This window comes from Sorex fumeus, unplaced genomic scaffold (genome assembly GCF_029834395.1).
Source record: "Sorex fumeus unplaced genomic scaffold, SorFum_2.1 ptg000039l, whole genome shotgun sequence".
In the NCBI taxonomy this organism is placed as follows: Eukaryota; Metazoa; Chordata; class Mammalia; order Eulipotyphla; family Soricidae; genus Sorex; species Sorex fumeus.
Window position 1 is genome coordinate 24,685,630 of NW_026606096.1, and position 25,965 is coordinate 24,711,594.

Here is a 25,965-nt window from a genome sequence, read left to right on the forward strand (position 1 = left end):
GCCAAAAATAGAAGATGGGGGATGGAGGCAGACAGGGAAAAAAAAAAAGAAAAAAAAACAAACAAAAACAGAAACAAGAAGAGGGAAGTCATTTACCCTATCAGCAGGCAGTCTTATGAGAACAAAAATTCCTTATCTTCTTTCAACAACTGAATGATTGTTATCAGGGCAATTTCAAACTGTGATCATCAGCTCTTGAAGAAATCAGGAAAGGGTTTGCAAGATTTCCAAAGAAAATAATTTCGGCAAAGTTTTGAAATTTTTAAAAGCACTCCATCACTCCATCGCCTGGAAGGCATCCTAACGAAACGTCTGCCTGTAGCTTTAGGAACTTTCAGAACACAAAGGCCTGAGAATAAATTTTGAGTAAACTGGCTGCCAAAGATTGAGGCAGACAGCCCCAGTAGCACAGCAACAAGGCTAGTGGCTATCTTATCAGGAGACTGAGAATTCAGGTCAGAGGCATTCTGGAATGCTTTTCCTATCACTGCTGTAAACACAGCTTCTGTCAGACACATAGATTCACACTTTCTACTTTGGGATCTATCAATGACCCCTTCTTGGCTGGCTGGCTGGCTATGCAAAGCTGGGAACAGTTAGCCTGCAAGGAAAATGAAGTGCAGATTATCCACAGAGCAGATTATTCCCTCATGAGTTGATGAATGAATTGATTAAATATCCCTGACTATGGTACCACTGATTTGCTAACTTCACTCTTCAAGTCTGCCCACTGGATCTCAAGTAATGTCTTATGTATAAATGAAATCATCCTTGGACTTTGAATCAGCAAGTTTTCTTCTGCCAACAGTAAATGTACTAAAATGTATTTGAAAAATGAGCTATGTAAATGAGTTGAAAAAAATCACCTTTAATATTAAGCATCCCCTGAATTATTTTTCAAAGAAAACCTAAAAAAAATAATACAAGGTAAAAATGCCTAGGGACTGGGGAGATAAAGGCCGTGGCCAGCGCTGGTTCAGTCCCCAGCACCATGGATTGAGCCGATCTTGTTTTGGTACTGCCATCAGCATCACCAGCTGAGTGGAGTCCTGGAGGGCCACCAAGCACTGCTAGGGTGACATCAAAGGGCCTCACAGTTCAGGTCTGAGCAGAATAGCATTTTCAGCACTTTGGATTCAGCCATCACCCTAGCTGGACAAGAACAGCCAGGAGTGGCCCCTGAACCAACTGAGAAATTCTTGGGAACCTCCTCCCTTGCCCCAGTCTGATGAAAAAAAGTGTAAGAGAAGCTGATACTGAGGGAGTGTAGAATGTTATAACCAAACAGGCCATAAAAAACACCAAAGCACATGCTTACATCTTGGTCAACAATTATTGTTTAAGGTCTCTAGAAACCTCTCCACCTAACCCACTTGATTCTTCCATCTACTACTTATATAGCTAAAAGCTTAACGATCTCTGACTCTGTGTGAGTGTGGTGTGTGTGTGTGTGTGTGTGTGTGTGTGTGTGTGTGTGAGAGAGAGAGAGAGAGAGAGACGCGCACGCGCACACAGAGGGAAGGGGGTGGGGGGAGGGAGGTTATCACAATCCTGCTTCCATGCAATGCCCAGGCCAGGAGTCTATACTAATTCTTTCAATCCACGACTTGGAGTCTTTTCTAATTCTTTCAATCCACGACTTCTTTGTCTGCCTCTAAATATATATATATATATATATATATATATATATATAGAGAGAGAGAGAGAGAGAGAGAGAGAGAGATGCTCAGGGATTACTCCTGGCTCTGCACTCAGGAATTACTCCTAGTGGTGCTCAGGGGATCATATGGGATGCCAGGGATCAAACCTGGGTTGGACACACATGCAAGGCAAATGTTCTGCCCTGCTGTGCTATTGCTCAGAACCTTCTAAATATTTCTGTTTATATATATTATATTAATATTTATATATTAAATATACATTATGTATATTCTACTAATTATTACCCTTTAGTAGAAAAGAATGATCCTCATGGATGCCTGTGAAAAGCTGTATCTATGCCAACATATTAAAATCACAAACTCTGAAAAATCCAGGTTAAAAACTCAGTCTGTCTTTTATAAAATGCTCTAAGAAAAAGACATTTTCAATTAACACAAAGAGGAAAGGTGGGAAGGGAAAGTATGTTTACTTTCCGATGAGTAACAACAGCTCAAACACTATGTCCAGAGGCTGGCATATCATAGACCTTAAAGAAATGGTGGCACATTCCAGATGAGTTGGCTACTGATAGAGGTCTTAAGATGGAGACACAATTAAAGGGGTTCACTTTACCTGATTTCCTTGATCTTGTGTTTTGCCAGCGTCCTCTGAAGAGCAAGGTTCAGCCTCTCGAGCTGAAAATTTATAAGAAAAGTTTTAATCCCTTAGTCAAATAATAATTCATTTAAAGGGGAATATTTGTTTGAAAATCATCACGAAAGCTCCTTGTGTAGAATTAAACGTCACCACTGTCATGGTAAAATGTGGAAAACTGACACTTTAGAAAACAGGGAACAATTTTATGTGCGGTTTTTCAAACGTGGGAAAACTCAAGCTCTGAGGAGTTTGAGTCTGGATCTTTGGGTCTAGAGCCTGTTCCCTTTGTGGGTGGTCTCACCGCAGCCACACACCGAGGTTGAACTGAGCCAGGCAGAATCCAAATAGAAGAGTCCAGTTTGGTAAGGTCAGACCCTTGAAGAAGGCATCGCGGGCATTGCTTCCTCGGAGGCAGGAAATCCCTTTACAACTGCTGCCAATACTTCAACCTCGACATGGCTCGAGCCAAGTAAATTCTTGTTATTCTCACAAACTCTTTTCCCTTAACTACAAGTACATATTTACTTTCAAAGATACTTTTCACTTCCAGGTCTAGAAAATTCTGGGCTGGGGTTGTCCCCGACTATTCCTGTTCTCTCCACCCTCCCACCCCCACCCCCCATTCCAATCTGTCATCAAGGTTAATTGATGACTAACACGAAACAAGTCTTAGATTTACCCATACTTTTACTGACTTTTTTCTCTTTGGTTTAATGACCCTCAGCAAATACAGTCTTTTCCTCTTTTATTGTTTTATGTGTACTTTGTGAATATTCTATTTCCAAAAAGATATTAAATAAGATGCATGTTCTACACACATACATCTTATTTAATAAATACTTTATTGCCCATTTATTTCTTCTAACGTTCTATTTAGTTATTCACTATATCTAGTAAACTAGAAAACAGAGCAATTGGTAAGCAGAGCTTCCCCTGATTTGGCATCCCACATAAACAGCATGTTTATCATAACCACGGATTCTTTCTGCACTTTACCCAGAAGAAAGTTAAGTACTTTCTGGCTATGCTTCAACTTGGGAAATTCCTTTTTTCTTAAGAACTATTTATATCACCCTTAGTTTTTCCACTGGCCAAGTGAAGTAGGTAGGGTAGCAAAATAGAACAAGCGTTTGCTCTTATAAAAAGAATTATGAAAAGAATTGTCCTTTTTAATGTGCTTATAGAGCCTCAGAAAAGAATTTAAAATTTCTTGGAATTAACTCAGGAGAAATGAAAGGAAACTTCATTGTATAAAACAGAAAATTCCCTTACTATGTACTGACACAGTGAACACCTCTGCCTGAGAAGGAAGCAAGCCAGGAAGGAGATTTGGCTAGTGGTCAAACCTGAGCTCAGTCCTGATAGCAAAGAGCAAGATGGATAGACAAGTTCAGGAAGGAAAGTACAAGCATGTTTCTCAGCAGTATTTTGTATCTAGGGAAAAGGAAATGAATCTTAAATTGGTGAAACCAAAACAAGGTGCATTTCCAAACCAGGGTACTTGAACTGTCTCTGACAGCACTGGCAGAGACACATTAGTGAGGACTAAAGTCCTTGATGTCAGGGATCCCTCTGACATCTTCCTGCAAAACATATTTCTACAGGGAAAGGGTTCATGACTAAGGTTATTAAGAGTCTCCTGGAGTGAATGAGCACTCAAATTTTAGCACGCCTAACTTAAAATAATTAATCTGTAATCGACTGTGCTTCTCTGATTTGCAATACTGTGAGTGATGTTTTCTCCTGTTTCACACCCATTACCTTGCACCCGCCTCCTTCCCCCAATACCAATCCCTTCCGACTCCCTGCTGCACCAACTCAGTTGTGTGGATCAGTTCTCCCATTATGTTGCCTTGGCCCTTGGTTGCCACCTTGCTGTGTATTTTTAAGTCCCAGCTATAAGAGAAATCACTTTCTTTTCTATCTGACTGACCTCACTCACCATGATACTTTCTACTTCCATCCACCTTGCTGCAAATTGCAGGACATTGTTTCCTTCTTAGGGCTCCATAGTATCTCCTGGGTTGCTAGTTCAGATAATGATTAACTTTTCTACCTTTCTTACTTTACTTCTAGATAAGAAATATTATAATTTTTCTTTTTTTTTTTTTCCCCTTTATTTTATTTTATTTTTTTTAAAGTTGTAGATTTACAATTTTTTGTGCTTTGGTTTCAATTATACAATGATCAGATACCCATCCCTCCACCAGTGCCCATTTTCCACCACCATGGATAATATCCCTCCCACCCCCATCCCCCCATCCCCCCGTCTCTGTGGCAGGGCAATCCCCTGTGTTCTCTCTCTCCTTTTGGGTGTTGTGGTCTGCAAAAGAGGCATTGAGTGGCAAACATGTTCAGTCCATAGTCTACTTTCGACATGCATCTCCCCTCCTGGGAGGATCCTCCAAACATCCTTTATTTGGTGCTCCCTTCTCTATCTGAATAGCCCTTTCCTCTAGGATACCCGGCTGGCCTCTAAGTTATGGAGTTATCCTCCTGGTGCTGATCTCAGCTATTCTTGGGTATTAATCTCATACTTTGTTACTTTATATCCCCCAGATGAATGCAATCTTTCTATGTCTATCCCTCTCTTTCTGACTCATTTCGCTTAGCATGATACTTTCCATATTGTACCACTTGTATGTAAATTTCATGACTTCATCTTTTCTAAGAGCTACATAGTACTCCATTGTGTAGATGTACCAAAGTTTCTTTAACCAGTCATCTGTTCTTGGGCATTCAGGTTTCTTCCAGTTTCTGGCTATTGTAAAGAGGGCTGCAATGAACAAACAAGTGCAGATGTCACTTCGACTATACATTTTTGCCTCTCTGGGATATATTCCCAGGAGTGGTATTGCTGGGTCAAATGGGAGCTCAATTTCTAATTTTTTGAGAATCGTCCATACTGTTTTCCAGAAGGGCTGAACCAGTGGACATTCCCACCAACAGTGAAGGAGTGTCCCTTTCTCGCCACATCCACGCCTTATGAATTTGAAATACCTTCCCTTTTTTTCCTTCTTTACCCCCTCTCTTCTTACAATTTAGTATTTTAGAACACATGTAGATCTAGTGATTACTTTCAGATCCTCCTATTAAATCTTTGACTTGAGGTAATATTTACAAGCAAATCAACTTGAGTTGATAAGACAACTCAGTGGATTCTACTTTGCGATAACTGTGGGTAGTATTTCGTTGTGAACTCCTTAAAAATACTATGTTTGGAGATTATCAGAGATCAATATCCATGAAAAATAAGCAAATAATACTGTAGTAGAAAGAGCAATAAATTACAAAATAGACACAGAGACTCTTCCACTTCTCTAGCTATTTTTTGTCTATAATGTAAGTGCCGTAATTTTACATGCCCAATTTCCTCAAGCAGAACTGAAAAATGTGCCGTAGATGGCCAGTAAATGCTAAATGCTATGACTCCAGCATTCTAGGTTGGTAGCTCCCACTCTAACTTAACTGAGGTTACTCAGTCTTAATGTTTGTTCCCATAAAAACATGATTGAAGAGTGAATTTAATCTGATTATCTAGAATAAGAACTATTCTGTGGTGAAATGGTATTTGAGATGATCCCAGTGGACTGTGAATATTAATTAAATTAATAGTATGCAAAGCTGCTGTGCTCTGGCAAAGACTATGAAGAAACGGTAAAAAGTCACCTTGTCACTTTTAGTATTGTCACGCTCATTAAGATCTCTTTGGAACGTGACAGTGAGTCAACAACAGGCAAGCATTGCTTTGGTCTTCCATGTAAATATTACATAAATTTCTAGAAATTACTCAGTAAGAAGGAGAATCTCAAGCATGTAGGGATAAAATTAATGGATCCCTTATTTCCTGGAACTGGTGAATGGGATATTTTAAAAGCTGTTATTTTCAAAATTAGTGTTATTGGGGTATAATAAATATACACTAAAGGCCACTCGATTTTAGGTATACAATTTAATAAACCATCCCTTACAACCACTAAAAAAAACCTATGCAAAGGATAAGTCTGAACAATATAAAAAGAATATGAAGAAGAAAGTTGTTATCAAAAAACCATACTTATGTTTGTTGTTGATATTATTATTATGGTTTGGGGGCCCTATGCAACGATAGATGTTGAATCAAGGTCAATTTCATGTAAGACAAAACACTTTAACCCCTGTGCTATCTCTCAGGCTCAAAGATATAATATTTAAATAACTGATAAGCTATTCCAGATCAGGACTTCTTAATCTTTTTCCAACTGTGGTTTCCTTCCAAACTTGGTCCCTTCCTGGGACCCTCCTGTCTGTTTCCTACAGCTTCACTCCCTACTCTCATTCTATGGTCTACACTAATGTCAACCTCCCATGTTGTGGGTTTACAAAAAAAATCTATGAGCACTAACAAAGAAAGGAATATATAATGGAGATGTTCAATTGCTTTTACTTTTAGCCTAATGTGTAGAGAAGTGCTCTACACGTCTCTTCTGTTCTTAAAATACTTAACCTAATTAAGAATATGCTCTGGGCCCTAGAGGTAGGATAGAGGGAGCAAAGTGCTTGCCTTGCATGCATCTGATTTGGGTTTAATCTCAGGCTCCAAATAAGGTCCCTTGCCTGTCAAAAGAGATTCCTCAGCACAGTCAGGAGTGAGCTCTGAACACACCCAGGTGTGGCCCAAAAATGAAAATGAAAACAAAAGAATTTCTAAAGCTGTTAGAAACAAACGCATTTGGCCCATCCCCAGAGTCTTTTTAAAAATTGCAGTAATAGAAATAGCAACAGGCCTCCAGATAAAGATATTGGCGTAGTTACAATGAAAAGACTGCATATCCTTAAGGTTCAATAAAAAATGAAAAAGTGCTCTATATCCCTAATCATCAGGGAGATGAAAATCAAAAGAACAATGTGGTATCACTTTATACCACAGAGACTGGTACACACCAAAAAGAATAAGAACAACCAGTGCTGGCATGAATGCGTGGAGAAAAGAACTCTCATTCACTGTTGGTGGGAAAGTTGACCTGTCCAGCTTTTTGGAAAAAAAAAACCTGAAAACTAGAAACTGACCTTCCATATGACCTAGCAACACCTCTTGTGGTGCAATAACACACAGCAGAAGACGTCTATACTTGTATGGTTCACTGCAGCACTGTTCACAATAGCCAGAATCTTAAAACAATCCAAGTGCTCGAGAAAAACAACTGGTTAAAGAAACTGTAATACATCTGTAGCACTGTAGCACTGTCCTCCCGTTCATTGATTTGCTCGAGCAGGCACCAGTAACGTCTACATTGTGAGACTTCTTGTTACCGTTTTTGGCATATCGAATATGTCATGGGTCGCTTGCCAAGCTTTGCCGTGTGGGCAGGATACTCTCGGTAGCTTGTCGGGTTTTCCAAGAGGGACAGAGGATTCAAATCCGGGTCTGCTGGGTGCAAGACAAAGGCCCTACCCACTGTGCTATCGCTCCAGCCCATAATACATCTATACAATGGAATACTATACAGTTGTTAGAAAGAATGAAATAATGAAATTCGCTTATAAAAGTATGGACCTGGAGTATGATGAGTGAAATAAGTCAGAAGAAGGACTCATAGAATGACTGTAATTATCTACCGAGAGTATTCGATATGCCAGACACAGTAATTATTTGTGGTATATAAAAAATATATAACATTAGACTACTACCCAAAAACAGTAGAAACAAAGGCCAGGAGGATTGGTCCATTATTGAAAGCCTGCCTCAAGAGCTACAGGAGAGAGCATTTGGGATGGGAATGGGACCATTATGACAATGATGTTTGGAAGGGATCAAAGGAATAGCTCTGGATGAGAGATGGATGCTGAAAAGGTAAAGGGCCAGTCATGATGGCGACTCAGTATCTATACTGCAAAGTTCAACGGGAGAGAGAGAGAGAGAGAGAGAGAGAGAGAGAGAGAGAGAGAGAGAGAGAGAGAGGAGAGAGGTGCCTGCCACAGAGGAGGAAGACTGTGGCAAGGCCGGTGATGGCAGAAGGGATGCGGGGAGGACACTGGTGGTGGGAAATGTATACTGGTGGACAGATGGATGTTGGAACGTCGTATGATGGAAACCCAATCACAAAAGCTTTGTAACTGCGCATATCATAGTAATTCATTAAAATAAATAAATAAATAAATAAATGAGACAAAGCAACCAGGTAACAGAATATTAGCTTTTAAGAGAATTTATTATCCAATCCATATTAGTAAAATGTTAGCAAGGAAGCTAAGCCCTAATTGAAACACTGACACTGTGTTCCTTCCTATAGCCACACATCAATAGGCCTCATCAAATGAGACCAGGAAGAGTCTTTGCCTGCCAAGTTCTTCTGCCCCTCTGCTGCCAATTGTAGGAACAGTCCTGATGTTTTATCACTCAGAGATGGTTTAAGGAGTTCATGTCCAAGATGCTTCCTTTCTATCAGTTATAACAAAGAGATGTTTACAAATTGAGTTAATTCACTCATTCTACTTTTTTATTATTATTTATTATTTTTATTATTTATTAATATTTTTTATTATTGTCACCCTGGTGTTCATCTAAGAGCTCAATAAAAAAGGCCCTCCCGTTGATCATCGATTTGCTCGAGCGGGCCCAGTAACGTCTCCATTGGAGACTTTGTTGTTACTGTGTTTGGCATATCGAATACTCTCGGTAGCTTGCCGGGCTCTCCTAGAGGGGCGGAGGAATCGAACTTGGGTCGGCCATGTTGGCCGCTTGTAAGGCGAACGCCCTACCCGCTGTGCTATCGCTCCAGAGCTCAATGGGTAGAACAATTTTTTCCTTCCAGAATAAGTTGGTGCTGTGGATTCTTAGTTATCAGAAACTCATTTGGGGACTTTTAAATGGCAAATATTTATGATATATAAGGAAGTCTGATACATAACCACAGATCTTAGTATTATAAAAGATGCTGGGGCAAAAAGTACATTAACAGGAGGTGCTATAGATAACAAAATGGCATTAGTATCAACATCTCAAAGAATAACATCAAGAGGTGTCAAGCTACTGGCATATACCTATTAACAAGCCCAGGCCCAGGGCTCTGACCTGTACCTGGCTAGAACAGAGACTTCAGATTTAGAAGCAGAAGAAACAGCGAGATTTTTCCATATCAAAAAGTGAATTAGAAGTGGAAAACTAGGTGGGGAATAAATATTTGTCCAGAAATTTTATTTTAAAATAATAACAACCAGACACTTAGGATATAGAACAACCAGGTACTTAGGATATAGAAAGGGCTCTTGATATGGCTCACTTAATGCACATTAAAATTCTAGGACTTAAGTACTATTATTATTTCAAATTATCAGACGAAGAAGTTGAGGGTAAGCACTGCTTAAAGTCACAAAGACCATCAGAGTGCACGATTTCCTTGAGAAAGGCCAGCTCTTAAAAATTTGAGATAAAGCAATATTAAATAATATCACTGCTTGAAAGGAATGTTTTTGTGGGTTTCCAGGAAATAGTCTACATTTATTATCAGCTTCAAAGTGAGAAAGCAAGGATGTTTTCTTAGAAAACATCGTTATCATTTTCAAAATATCAATAAACTAAAAAGGGCAAGCACTCACCTCTGGGAATATCAGTTTGCAAATACTCTCCGCCAAAGTGTGAAGATAAACTCGACTTCGACTGGTCTTCCTTTGAGGAATGTTTCCTCCTGCATTCTTCTCTGTAATATCCCCAGAGCCAGCAGGAGTTAATTCGCAGCTTTCAGAGCTTCCTGCTACATCCTGGGATGACTCTTTGGGACCCTGTCCAGGTGCCAGCAAGGAGAAAGGACACTCCCCAGTAATCTTGAGATCCTTCAGCTTGGTGCAAAACATGGTGTTGCTGGTTTTCCCCCAAAGTAGATATATTCTGATTACCTCTGCTTCTTCTGCAAGTAAAGGTCACTTATCTGGTCACGCGCTGTGGTGCCTGAAGTATTTTGGGGAGACAGAAAAAAAAGAGGAGTGACTTTGACACATCGGAGCAATCAAGAAAGACAGGCCTTTGGAGCCAGATAATCTCATCATCAGGCACCATCCAGATCACAAGGCTTTCTCTCATGGAAGAGATCAACATGATGTCAGGTCATAGCTATACAATGGGATCCAGCACCAGGCTGTTTCACTCAGGGCACCCCAGAGGGGGGTGGGTGAGAGCCCTCCTCACCTTCAAGAGACCCAGCCCCAGCAGCCGAAAACCTTCAGGCCCCAACGGCCACAACACTCAAGGCCATTCCCCACACGCTCGGGCCTAGCCTCACGCACAAGTCAACCTATTCATGGACTATGCGTCCACATTTACAGCCATGCAACGCATCATAAGACACTCCCTACACATTCTCCAAGAATACCACACCACATTTGATGGGGTTTAATAGTAGGCAACTAATCACAGAGGAATATATATATATAATATATATAAGGTAAAGGTAAAGGCCCTCCCGTTGATCGTCGATTTGCTCGAGCGGGCCCAGTAACGTCTCCATTGGAGACTTTGTTGTTACTGTGTCTGGCATATCGAACACTCTCGGTAGCTTGCCGGGCTCTCCATATATGTATATATGAAAGTTCACATCACTCAACATTTAACAACATGTTAGTAATATCCTAAAGAAGGTCTTAATGGCCCCTGTCAAAATAGAACAATCTTCACACTGTTTCCTCTATGGATACTTTTTGTAGTATTTTCAGCAGTTTTTCATAACAAACAACACAAGATATATTATTTCAGTTGTGCTTTGGGACAGGGATTGGGGATTGGGATGGAAACATCCCAAATACAGTGGTGGGAAGGTGTAATGGTGGTGGGACTGGTGATTGAATATTAAATATAATCAATTATTGTGAATTATTTTATAAAATTAATTTTTAAAAAAAGAAAGAAAGACAGGTCAGCAAAGGCAAAGAGCACCAGTGATTTTCAAAGAGAAAAAAAAAATTTGGGTGAAAAGATTCATTTTAAAATGATAGTATATTTGGTCAAAGTAAATACAAAATATATATACATATATATATTTTTTCTGGTTTAAGAACCCAATCCACAGTGCTAAATGCTTACTCATGGCTCTGTGCTCAATCAGGGATCATTCCTTGATTATTCAAGGGACCATCTGCAATGTTGGGGGTTGAACTCGGGTAAGCCCTTTACCTGCTATCTCTCAGGCTGCATGAGAGATACATTTGATACAAATGATATACATTTAATATATTAGTTAATCACACTCTTTTGATATTTTAATGGAACATAGTTCTTCCTAAAAAATATTCTCCAATTACTAATACATTTTCATTTTTATAACTTACAAGTCTATTTGTTTTTATTTCATTTCTCTGACACCACTATGGTTTTATGACTAAAGTCAAGTTCAAATCGTGGTTTTGTTAGTGCTAGTATGACTACATTCTCACTATATCATCCCTTCTGGAAAAGCAGAATAGCACAGACCCAAATCTCCTAAACATACCAAAACAAAATACATACATACCTATAGATATATGCAAACATACATATATGTATACAAAACCCAAATGTTTTCAGACCTAAAACACTTTCAAATGGAAAAATAAATTTTAATTGAAATGATTACTTACTGAAAATATACTAGTTTCAATAAACAGAGAACAAAATGAAAATATCATCAAAACAAAAAGATATTTTCAAGAAGAAAAACCCTACACAATCCCTAAGAACATGCTATTAGCTTTGCAGAGGTCACTGAATCTAAATCTAGATGATACTATAAACCAAGAGCTTTCTCTTCCTGGGTCCAATAAAGCATACACTGGGATGTTTCTGCATATTTTTTCTTGTATGTTTTGATTATTGTTAACATGAATTCCCATGTAATTCACCAAACACCATTAGCTACATGTCACCAGAAATATCTGGTTATAAACTCCAGCTTTTCAACAAGTTCATGATCTGATTAGTTATCTATCAACTATTTCCATTCTTGGAAAATCCAAAACCATGATAACAAGAGGAAAAATAACTCACATTAATTACCCTTGAGAGTCTGCCCGGCACAGAAGAGTACTAGAAACTACGTATATACTTAGTCTCACAGTAACCAGATGGCACAAAAGGTTAGAGGCTCTAAAATTTTGGTCTTCTGGTGATCAGAGAGATAGTACAGTGAGTAGGGCACTGGGCTTGTATGTGAACAACCCATGTTTGATACCCAGCACACCACTTGGTCTTCTGAGCACCAACAAGAAAGAGTAACTGATCCCTAAGCACAGAGCCTTGAGTAAGACCTGAGCACCTCTGTGTGTGGTTCATAATTAGGTCTATGTTCATGTAGAATTCTAGAGTGACAAATGAAGATCCAGCAGGCAGAAGAGTCCATGTTTTCTATTAACAACATCCTCCCAACTTTGGCAAGTTTCATTAAATCACACTTAGTTTTAAAACTAGGATACACTAATCTTTAAAAAATAAGGTTTACATGTTTATATTGAAATGCAAAAAAGAACATAATTATTATTAGCCAGCGGTGTTTGAGTACGGGATAGAGTTGGTATTTCAATCTTTTGAATAGGAGTTCAATTAATTTTTCACTTAGTGCTCTCTCTCTCATTAGGTTTTTATTATGTCATTAGTTTGTGGTAGGTACATTATGTAGATGTATTTATAACAGTAGGTAGTTTGTTCTCTAAACTCTAACAAGAAGCCAAAGTTGAGATGTAGCAGTGTTTAGAGTAAACAATTCCAACCACAGGTTGTCAGGTATGGAGAAAAATGACAAGTTGTCTGATCTCTGTGCCACTTAAGTCATACCTCAAACCTGTGATCAAATGGAAATCATGGTTTCTCATGAAAGTGCAAAAACATCCGATGTATTCATGAGCAGAAAACACCCCTCTTAGAAGAAGAGGGGTGCAATCTGATACAGCAGGAGACTGAAGGGAACCATTTGTGGGGATGATAGAGGCCAACAGTTACTTGGCTTTTAAAAGTCCCCAAACCCTGAGACTCTCACTGATGTGTCTGTGAACTCTCAATTTGACAAATACGTATTTCTCAGTTTTAAATACATCTCAAAATAACTCTCAGTTGAGTGGTGATTAAACCTTTCTACTAAGGGCTAGAGAGCTGATACCTTCAGCTTTGTGGGTCTCCATCAACCACTCAGCTCTGCCACTGCAGCATGTAAGCCACCGTTGCTCAGAGACAAGAGAACAGGTATAGATATGTCCAATCAAAGATTATTTATAAAAACAGGATGTGGATATGGGGGAGCACACCTGGTTTACACTGGGGAATCATTTAAGGTTTACATGTGACTCCGTGATCAATCTTTGTTGGCCCTGAGATGGGGATAACTGATAGTAGTGCGAAGGGAATCATATATAGTGAGAAGGAATGATCCGGATCAGCACTGTGCAAGGCAAGTTCCTTACCCCCATATCATCTCTTCAGCCCTGATTCAAATGTAATTTTGACTTCAAATCTAGAGTTGGATCTTCGCCTCCTCTATCCACTGGGCCTCCAAAATACAGCAGCCTGTGCAGACCCAGTTTTGTACAATTGAAATGTAATGAAGAAGTGCAGGAGATAATAGTAAATAACTCTAAAATTATTAGGTTGCAATATTTTTCAGGAATACGTCCTATCTAAACTGAATACTATTATTTCAGTTATATAAAAATAACTATAATAAGTAGAATAGGATGCTAAAAGAAAAGGAATATCATTAAATATTAGATAGGTTGGGCACTAGAGTGATATCACAAGGGTTAACGCACTTGTGTTGCATGAAGCTCACCCTGGTTCAAAATCTGCCACCACATGTTATCCTCTGAATAATATCAGGAGTAATCCCCAAGCACAGAATTAGGAGTTACTCTTCAGTACCGCTAGGAGTGGCCCCAGAACATAAAAGGAAAATAGATTGGATCTGATGAAAGTATAGAATTGCACCCTACATTTCTGATAATTTTTAGAATCTCAGTATTAGACTTGAGTTTGGCAAAATAAACTTTTCGTCTGTAAGTTTGTAAGACAAAAGTCTCTCAAATCATATTCTTTTATTATCAATGCACTCCAACTCTTGTTCACAAAATTTTTAATTTTTATCTTTATCTTCCCACTTTAGTTTCCCTGAAGCATGATACAAGTGATTGGTCAAACTTTCTTCTTCTGTATTACATAGTATAATTTCACAAAATGTGTCTAATGTGCCAGGGCCAGAGAGATAGCTCCATGGGACTGAGTGTGTCCTTCACATATGGGTGCCTGGATGCTATGCTCTATACCTCAAAAAATCCCTAATACAACTGTTCACAGGGCACCATAGAGGATGGGCCCAAGAGTAACCCCCAAGCACTGTCAGGTATAGCATACACACTCCCCAAATGTGCCAGTATGTCTTATATTAGAGGAAAATCAGCAACAGAAAACAAGTCATGCTTACTTTTGAAGATCATTTAAGTGGTTTGTCTCATTGATTCATATATATATATATATATATATCCATATATACACACATATATGTATATATTAGATAATTAGCATTCTTCATCTGTTCAACTGATGAAATTGCATTATGAAACAGATGCACTCAGGCCTAATACCTTGGAAACCTATGTTTGCTTTGCAGTTGCCTGCCAGAAATACAGGACATATTTTTCAACCACTTTCATGTTGACTATTCTGTATAATACTAATGTAATTTCAGAAGCAGTTCGACCAGCTGGTCTCCCCAGTTCATAGCTAGTCTTAGAAATGTCAGTACCTGGTACAGGAAAATCCCCTTCAAGAATCTAGACATCCGAAAACTGACTTCAATATTCTCTCACAAACTGCAATCTGTAAACTGTGTCTTCGGCAATCTTTAAAAAGAATTGAAGGTACTTATCTCATTTTTTTCTGACTAAAATGGTACTGGTAACCCTCCCAAGCAAAGAGATCAACTTTATAAGCACTAGTCCTCTCACTTCTGGAAACTGAAAATTATAAGAATCTTTCTCTCATTTGATAGCAATTGTCTCCTAAAAGGAGGCACAACTGTGTTTAATCATCTTTAAAGCAATTTTATATTTAATTAGAGACTGAAGTTCAATAAATTTTTGTGAAAAATATGGTACGTCATCAATAACATTTTAGATTTAAGAGGTAATCATGTGACATATTTGAAGAAACAGAATAATATAGTATACTCATTCTCATTTTTTCATAAAATATTTACAAAATTATAGAATAATTTTAACTAAATATCAAAACCTTTTGGATTATAGAGATTAAATATTTATGTGTTAAAATTTCTCTAGTGTGATAATCACCCCAAAGTGAATTAATGTGTTTAATACTGCTTCAAATTAAATAGTGTTCCTATTATGGTAGGACATACAGATCATGAAGACCAGACAAAAGTTTCAATATTTTGATCTTGAAAACTATATAACAATTCCCTAAGCTCTTCCTATCATTCTTGCGATAGTCTCATTCCTAAAATTGTTCCTTACACTTAGTCATTTAATAATATATTTACTAAAAATATAATAGTTATTACAAAAGGAGTTCAGGGAGAGATGCAATTCCTTTTTATTCTATCCAGCTCCATCTCTTTTCAGGCAGCTGCTATAATGTAATTGGTCCATAATCCATTATAAACAAGAGACTAATATCAATGTACAGTTGCAGCCCGTCTAGCACCCCACCCATTCCACTGGGATCCATTTCCAGTTACTCTCAGCTGCCAGTCAATGCTTGGGGACCTCCAGAGGGACATTGAGTTGTGCTTGTAGCACCATGTGGCTAGCAGGACACCATAGAGCAAATTAAGGACCTAGTACATTCCTTTCATGTATACCAGAACTTTGAGTTATCTCACAAACCCTCACTCTCTTTAATTTTATCCAGTCAGAATGGCCTAAAAGCACATCTTTGGCATCATATAAATTCATGGATACACTAATCTGCTATTTTCCCTGTTCTGTAACAACTTTTAGTGTGTCTTAGATCACACACACACACACATATATATATAAATATTACATTATGTGTACATATTGATACATGTATAGGCACATGTGTGTGCACATATGTATATATGTATATATGCATGAAGAGTGATAGCACAGCAGATAGGGCATTTGCCTTCCACGTGGCCAACCCGGTCAAGTGGGTTCGATTCCTCCACCCCTCTTGGAGAACCTGAAAAGCTACTGAGAGTATTCTGCCTGCACAGCAAAGCCTGGAAAGCTACCTGTGATGTATTCGATATGTCAAACACAGTAACAAGTCTCACAATGTTATTGGGCCTGCTCAAGCAAACCGATCAACAACGGGAGGACAGTGCTACAGTGTTATAGTGCTACATGAAGAGGAATGATAATAACACGAGGTCAGCTTCTCCATGGAGGCATGATTTCACCTCAGCGTAGGTGCGAGGCACAGTGGTGCCTAAAGTGGAAACGTTAGTGGAGCCTTCAAGAGTTCAAGTTCTCTGATCAAGTGGAGTGTTTGCTTCTTCCTCCTACCATTGGCCAGCTCTGTGACCTCACAAAGCTTTGTGACCTTAGTTCTTAATTTCACTTCTACTTTCTCTGGAAAACAGGGAAACTCCCAACGTGATCTTCTAAATATATTCTAAGAGTCAGCAAATCGATCAATCTAAAGCACTTATAAGTGAACTGGATGATAGTAAATGCTGTAATTTTAACTTCTGAGGAGTCATGTGACATCGGACACTTTTCTTAACCTCACTGAGCTTCTGGAAGCTCACCCATGAGACGATATCACAATGATGTAAGGAGGTGTTTGAAAGCTGAGAGGAAATAAATGCATAGCAAAAGTGATAAAGGATTGACACATTCACTCTTCTCAGAAAGATCCAGCAACATATAATTATTTGATCATAATATCACTTCTCAAAGCGTATTCACGAAAATTCTGATCTACAGGTCTGTAGTGTCCTAAAAATACAGAAAACATACTCCGCATGAAGAAAACTGATCCATACTAGAAAATAAAAACTATTTTGTGTTCTTTTTATTGGATCACAAAATAATATAAGCAATATTTAAAATAATAAAAGCTTATAGCTTCGATTTTGGCTTTACCTTATGTGATTCCGTTATCAAATAAAGCTAATGCCAAAGTTCTTAGTAAAATATTAGTATACAGGCTCATCTTCCACCATGGAATTTATCCTACATCTCAACCTGAAATGTGTGCTCTCCACTTCATACCCCTCTAGAGAAGTTCATCTTCTTTCTTGAACATGTAACACACACACACATACACACACACACTGATATATTTCCAAATCACTTTAAATAAAACTGTATTACTCTGTTACAAAAAATAGAACACAAAAATTGAAATATTAACTATAGCAAAAAAGGTACATACAATAAAAAAACATGTCAATAGAGCCAGAGAGATAGTAGAGTTCAGAAAAGCACTTTCCTTGCACACAGCCACTTGGGGTCAATCCTTAGCATCACAAAAGGACTGGTCCCTGAGTACAGAGTCAAGAGCAAGCCCTGATCAAAACTGAATATGTCTCCAAAACCAAAACCAAGCACAAGAAACATTTTTAATTATTCTAAAATTTTAGGGTGAGTTAAGGAAAAAGGTAGAATTAAACTTTACTATTTGAGCAGAGATTTCAGTTTTGATTTTCTATTTTTTAGTTTTGACAAAAGAGGTATCTTCAGTAGAGAAGATATTTTCATTTGAAGTTAAGAAGCTGCATTTATTTTGGGGGAATGTCCTGACAATTCCAACATCTCCATTGTTCAAAGACTGATTTTCACTTAAAGGGATAAGAGGCAGGGTAGACCCAAAGAATAATGAAAAGATATCCTTGTGTAAGAAATTCTATATTTATAAAATATATTAATGGATGTGAGGTTTTGGAGATACTTGTTACAGTGAGCATCTAAAAATAAGTGGTAGGAATGATAAACTGGTTTTAAAATTTTTTGTTCTTTTATAGCTCTAAGAAAAATTTCTCCCCTTGAAAGAAGCCTCTGAGAGAAATTATTCTTGCCCTCTAAAAAGCTGTTTTTCTTTTGCAGCAATAAGAAATAACCCCTCAAACACAGAACTAACCACTAAATAACGCAAGTTCAAATGGTCTAGGTTCATAACTGTCACATAAAAAATGTTAGAAAAAAGGACATAATTAATAAGGATCTCTTAGTTATTCTGATGTGGTCATTGGAAATAGCACAAGAAAAGGAAGGTCTCTGTAAGCATTGCTGGAGACAAGCTCTTATCCAACTAATCCAGAACAAACTGGCAGTGTAGAACTGGCCATGTGAAGGAAAAAGAAAACAAAGAAAGACTAGAAACAAATATGTGAATGGTGATGGTGGGTAGTTGAGGAAATGCAAACTTGGGAGGCAGGAATAGAGAGCCAGATGAAGTTAGGCCATCACTGAAAATACCAAACTCTCAGGACCTTCAGGCAGGAATTGGCAAACCCAACTTTCTATCTGCTGACTGGGATGAGGCAAAAGACAGCACCCCAAGAATTGTCTTGAGGTTGTTGAAGAACTGAATCAAAACTAATAAAAGAATTCATGATACATGAACATTATGTGAGTTTAAAAAGTTTTTATGATCTGATCAATAACAATTTCTCTTTATTTTCCCTGAAATGTTTCTACATACAAACAAAATACACCATACGTAGATAACATAAAACTCCAAAAAATATCGAGTTGTCCCTCTTATTTTTTTTCTATTTTTTTTGATATGCCGAAAACAGTAACAAGTTTCACAATGAAGATGTTACTGGTGCCCGCTCAAGCAAATGGATGAACAATGAGAGGACAGAGCTACAGTGCAGTTTATTATTTTTATTAGCGACCTTAATATTTTTTGGTTTTCTCTACTTTATTATTTAACTTTACTGATAAGGGAAAAAAGCCCACCATACATTGCAGTTTATGAAATTTATGAAGTTCTGCTCAGAAACCAAAAATGTTCATACAATTCCCAGTCTCCCCTTTTATCTCACTGTAAAGTGAGTCAAATGAAAAGGCATATATGCTCTCATTGCTAATATAGCAATGGTGCTTTATTAGTTTAGTGCTATGTATAATAGGTACAACAAAATTGAGTAATTTCAATAAAATATATTACTAGAAGCCTATAACCAGTAGTTAAGGCAAGACACAGTTTTTTTTTAAAAAAAAAGTAAACTTAGAGAAGCCAAAGGAGGCTAAAACAAGGCTGTATGGAATGCCTTCCTGCTGAAATAAAATTTAATGTCATCAAAATATTTATAATTTGCTGAGCTTTTAAACAAGAAAAATGTACTTGTACTTCAAAGGAATAGGGTACGAACCTAACAATATTACTAACAACATTACTGAAAGGTCATGGCATGGAAAGAAAACAGTGAATGCAGCAAAGGACGTTGTGGTGATGGTCAGGAAAGAATGGGTGCCAGAGATATTATAAAATTAAACTGCCATGCTTTGCAACTGACTAGGTCTGAGGAAGAAGATGACTCTGACGTTTTGTGTGGAAAGATAATGGGGCCACAAATGATGTCACAGAAGTGGGCTTGAGAAGGGTGTTGCTGAAATTTCCTCTGTGTATTTGGACCATGGACTATTAGTGGGTAGACGTGTATTTGAATATTGGAGTCTCTAATTAAGGAACATTTAACAGACTCAAGGCAGTTGCTTGGAGTCCTCTGAACGAAGGAAGCCACTCAAGCCAGAGGTTTAGTTTAAACCATCCGGTGTCAGCATGCAGAGGAAAAGGTGACTGGATTCAATACTATGGGAAATATTCATATTTGAGAACTGGAGAAGGCTGAAATCATACACTGGTGATGGGTGAGGGGTGGGAATTATGTGCAGGAGAAACATTATTAATAGTATTGCAAACCACAGAATATCAGTAACCAATTTTCAAAATAAGCAACAAAAATCCAAAATTATGTGAATGTAAATAATTTTTGAAAAAAAGTTTCAAAAAGTAAGATATCTGGTAGTGTAAGAAGTAAGAGAAGAAAATGTTGGTTTAGTCCATCTGCACTGCCATCAACTAAAAAAAATACGCCAGAGACTGGATGGTTGAAAGCACAAAAATTCACTTGGTCAGGTCCGGATGTTCAGGCCAGTGTCAGGTGAGTTTCATGTGAGGACTCCTTTCCCATCACACTGATGAGCATATTCTGGCTGTGTCCTGACATGGGAGGGGATTGGTGGAGAGAGATGGGGAGTGGGATTACTCTGCTGTCTATTATTATTATTATTATTATTATTATTATTATTATTGCTTTTTGGGTCACACCCAGCGATGCACAGGGGTTACTCCTGGTTCATGCACTCAGGAATTACTCCTGGCCATTCTTTGGGGATCATATGGGATGCTGGGAATCGAACCCGGGTTGGCCGCGTGCAAGGCAAATACCCTACCCGCTGTGCTATCACTCCAGCCCCCAGGCTGTCTCTTTTTAGAAGATCACTACAGCCATCCATCCAAGGGGTGTCTCCTTCATGATCAAATGTAAACCTGAATGTCTCCCAAATGTCTCAAATCACAATGTCATCCCATAGTGGTTACGGCTTCACACAACAAATTTTGTGGAAGATACAATTCAGTCCGTAGTAGGAGGACTGAGAAAATGTTACTGATTTTTAGATTAGAAATACATGTGTGATTTTTGTTGGACCAATTCTAATAAAAAGAATGGAGAAGCTTGGACAGAAGTAGAAATGCAAAGCGAAGAATACCATAACTGAACATTGATGACATCAAGACCAACAGATTGGGAAAGAGCAAGTAGGCATTTGAAAATTACAAAGCATGATATTACTTATGTATATTGGTAGTTTTCTTCAAACATAGACCACACAGTAGAAAGGGTTAATTCACATACAGAGCCAAAGAGCAGAGACTTCCACTTCTGCTTGGATTGCAGAAAAATCCTGAGACTAAACTCACTCCCAAGAATGAGAGTAAGCTTAATGAGATATAGAGTTTATACCTATTCACTGAGGCCACATATTGAAACTTTCAGAATGGTTATACTAAGGTGCAAGAGCAACATTATTCCACTATGACTAGAAACAAGGCAAGAATGTCTCTGCTCGCGGCTGCAGTGATAGTACAATGGGTAGAATGTTTGCTTTGTAAGCGGCCGACCCGGGTTCGATTCCCAGCATCCCATAAGGTCCCCTGAACACCTCCAGGAGTAATTCCTGAGTTCAGAGCCAGGAGTAACCCCTGTGCATCGCCAGGTGTGACACAAAAAGAAAAAAAGAAGAAGAATGTCTCTGCTCATCATGTTTGATCAACACTATGCTGTGGCTAAGTTTTAGGCTTTCCAGTGAATAAAGGAACAGAAGCAAAAAGCAGAAAGACTGGAAAGAGGAAAATAAAACTGGTCCTGTTTGTTATGTGTAGCCATAAACTTCCATGTAGAAATTTCCACAGGGCTTTCCAATTAACAAACTCAAGTCAGAAGTAATTTCATAAAGGCTGCAGGCAAGGTACACTACAAACATACATGGTAGCTTCTGTGCTAACAGTAAAGTAATGAGAGATGATACTTTTAACATCCATTTGTGATATAGTACTGGGAACAAACATAAAATACTTAGAATAAATATAGCTAAGATTTGTAAACCGTCTAAACTGGAAACTATAAATATTCATAGGAAGGCATAAATAAATGTAGAGATGTACTATCTATAGTTTAGGTACCATTTATTTTTTCTAAATAGTTTATAGATTCAATGTAAATTCAATTCTAAAATTCAGCCAGCTGTCTAGGAGACATTAAAAAATGACCATAATATTTAATGAAAGACAATAATTAAGTCAATACTAAAGAAGATAATACTGTATAACTTATAAACCTAACATAAAGTGGTATTAATCAAGATTTGAAGACACCTTTCCAAAGAAGCTGTATGATTAGTCTCTCTCTCTCTCTCTATATATATATGTATACATATATACAGGGATACATATGTTCTATTAGTTGTGAAGAAAATATGATTACAATGTCTAAATTTAAATGTTTGACAATGGCAAGAATTATAAAAATGAGGAATAACTAAAATTTTCATATTTAGTTGATATAAATCAAATTTGCTATCATTTTTTTAAGTATATCAGTTTCTTTTTCCTTCATTCTCTCCTTCCTTCCTTTCTTTCTTTGTTCCTTCCTTTCATTTTTTTTTCTTCTTCTGCCTGAATCACACAGTTAGTGCTATTCAGGACTTACTCTTTTTCTACTCTCATTGATCACTTCTTGAAGGGATCGGGGAGTCATATGTAATGCAGAGAATTAAACCCAGCTTGACTGCATGAAAAGAAAGCATCAAATGTACTACCTCTCTGAACCCATAGATCAGTTTCTTAAAATGTTTAACATGTTTTATTATACCATTCAGCTATTCCATTTCTAGGTTTTTATCCAAAAATGTGTAAGTGCATATTCAAAGATACATGTGCAAATATTCATAACCTTATCTGTAACAGCAAAACCACTGGACACTATTCAAACATATTTCATCAGGAGAAGATATAAAGTCATTAATACAAAGGACTACTATTCAGCAAGTATATGCAATAAAAATGAATCTCAAAATTGTGATGCTGAGTGAATGAACCAAACATCCAAGTAAACACACTGCAAAATCACACTCACATAAACTACAGATCACTGTATCACTGTCTCACTGTCATCCCGCTGTTCATCTATTTACTCGAGTGGGTACCAGTAACGTCTCCATTCATCCCAGCCCTGAGATTTTAACAGCCTCTCCTTACTCATCTTTCCCAACACTGCCGTATTAGAGGCTCTTTCAGGGTCAGGGGAATGAGCCCGTTATTGTGACTGTTTTTGGCATATGGAATGTGTCATGGGTAGCTTGCCAGTCTCTAAACTATAGATATTGTGAGTAAAATTTTTAAGAAACTAAAACTCAACCCTTCACCAGTATCTTCAGGAGGGATGGGGGTGGACAGAATCAAAACCTACACATTCAGTTTGGTGTGAGCTATAATGGCAGATTGTGACAGGAAGAGACAGAGTGTTCACTTAACCCCTCAGAGGAGTATTTTGCAAATAGTTCCTAGGAGAAAGGACTTCAGAAGAATCTTCTATTTTTTTCCTTTTTTTAAAAATTTTTATTAGAGAAACACCATGACGTACAGTTGTAGACTTACAAATTTTTGTGCTTGGGTTTCAGTTATACAATGAGCAAGTACCCATCCATCCACCAGTGCCCATTTTCCACCACCACAGGTCCCAGTATCCCTCATCTTCTAGAATAAGAACCAACAAAAAAACAAGACAAGGCATTTCAAGGGAAAGAGATGTATGTACAAAAGGCAGAGACAAAAATGAACAAGCTAACAAATTACAGAGAAGGCACCATGGCTGCAACACTGTGCACCTACAAGAATGGGAGAGGCACACTCAGACACAAAAATTTGGCTGTTGGATGATTCACTTAAATCTATAATCACTGAATAATTCCCATATCACTTAAAATGGTTTTTCATTACATAACACGCCGCAAAATTTCTTAAATTCATACAGTGACCAAGTATCATTTATCACGGATAGTAAAAATAAAGAAACCAAGCCTCTTGTATTTTTATAAGCCTCTGGTAACATGCAGTTACCAATTCCCCCTATTTATGAAGCAGTCATAATATTAAGATGGAAATTCCCAACTTGGCTTTGCTAAAATATTGATCCAACTGAACTCTAGGTTCAGTTGGCTTAATACATAAATGCCACAACACATTGGTGAGGAAAAATGTTCTAAACTACCCCCAGTAAAGAAGAAAAAAATAGCCCTTTTCAGGACTCTCACATCTTTCTTTTAGTCTCTTGCGGTTGAAGAATATATTGCTTTTCAATGCACTCTACTTGTATCTGTGTTTTCTTATCTGTATTCTACATGCTTTCCTTCTCTCTTGCTCTTGAGAAAATATGATTCTGCTCTTATATATAAATATCTATCCTGGGCATCTTAGGATGAAATCCAAAGAATTACATAAATTGATACGCGCTTTAGGTCATGGGACAGGACATGTTACAGAGAAAGTTTTTATGGAGAGTGTGAGTCTTAATAGATGACCTTCCTCCTTACGGCCAAACCAGCAGAAAAGTTGTGAATGGTAAGTAACCTAGTCTAAGTCAGGGCCATCTCAACTTCAAAGAAATATGGGGAAAAAAGAGAAAGGAATGGTAGAAATTTAAGATAAATGATTTGCTATCCAACAAAAGTACATACTCTATGGAGAAGCTTTATATTTGGGTTCAGTATCCATAACCCAGCCAGCAATGACCCAGAGCCAGGATTAAGTCCTGAGCACAGCCAGGTAACCCGCAAAAAAAAAAAAAAAAAACCTATTTACAGCTCTCTTCCGTTTGTTTTCTTTTTAGCAAATAACTATGCGAGGCCTTAGGAGTATTTCTGTAATTGTCACACAAATGAACCTGAAGTTGATTTACACAGTGGCATTTTAAATTCTTATTTGTGGTAGACATGGACAATGAGGAATGTTACTTATATCGAGTGACTGCAACTATTTCAAAATATTTAATAAATGGAATCAAACCCAAAGGGATTTAATTCGGAGGACTAACTTTTACTATTTAAACTGACAAAATATAGAGTGATGATCTCCAGTAAAATAATACTTTGCTTTAAATCTTGACATACCAAATAGTGACAATATTATGATTACACAAATTTCTTTCATTTTGTTTTTATAGTCTTTTGAGTTCCTAACAGATGAGCTATCTTAATTAAAGATTATGCTCAAAAATAGCTTAAAAGTTCATAATATAATAATATAACATTGGAATTCCTTGCTCTCTGTTTAATTAACTTAATCTAAATCACACAAAGTTTGCTATGTAGGGCATATCTAAACTTGAAAAATGATTAAAGAATTTGAGTATAAATAGCTTATGTCAGAGCATATACATGAAAGTAGATTAGTCTAATAACAAAAATTCTCTAATAAAAGCATAAAGTAGTAAAATTAAAGGATTTCTTAACCTCACCAATGAAAACATCTGATGCAAGGTTAAGAACCAAGTGATTTCCTAGCTAAGTCTAGAAATATATATCATACAAAATAAGCTGAAATAATTTATGAAGTTCTAATTTAAAACTACAAACTCCCTAAATCCAATAAATAAATGGCTCCACATTACCTAACAGAACTAAGAGAGTCAGACCTACTGGCCTATTGTAATCTAACCTCTCTTTCATCTAAATTTTTATGGGGGCTGGAGTGATAGCACAGTGTGTAGGGCGTTTGCCTTGCACACAGCCGACCCAGGTTCGATTCCCAGCATCCCATATGGTCCCCTGAGCACCGCCAGGAGTGATTCCTGAGTTCAGAGCCAGGAGTAACCACTGTGCATTGCTGGGTGTGACCCAAAAAAACAAACAAACAATAAATTTTTTTATGAATAGTCCCTAACAAAACCTTAGGGTTATATAGGAGTCCTGTACTACATAAGACAGTTTACTGAGACTTTTCTGCCCATAGAACATGTCTATTAGATATCTGTGAATAGAACATGAACTAAACAGAGTTGGTATCTCCTCCTATGGAGCTTTAGTCTAGTGGGAAATAGAGACACAAAAAGTGATTAGAGTGTAGCATAATAATATGACAGGAAAAGTAGAGAGGAATTCACACTGTAGCACTGT

General features: G+C 37.6%; 1 protein-coding gene across 2 annotated transcripts in view; it reads right to left on the reverse strand.

Moving 5' to 3' along the window:
* GUCY1A1 (guanylate cyclase 1 soluble subunit alpha 1) overlaps positions 1-25,965 on the reverse strand; it is a 59,674-nt gene that overhangs the window by 25,446 nt on the left and 8,263 nt on the right. For both annotated transcript variants that reach the window (XM_056119056.1, XM_056119055.1), the window contains exons 2-3: positions 9,877-10,225; positions 2,275-2,336 (exon numbers count right to left, since the gene is read on the reverse strand). In XM_056119056.1, coding sequence (XP_055975031.1) covers positions 2,275-2,336; positions 9,877-10,131 — 317 coding nt within the window. In that variant the 5' untranslated portion in view covers positions 10,132-10,225. The remainder of the gene's footprint in view (positions 1-2,274; positions 2,337-9,876; positions 10,226-25,965) is intronic.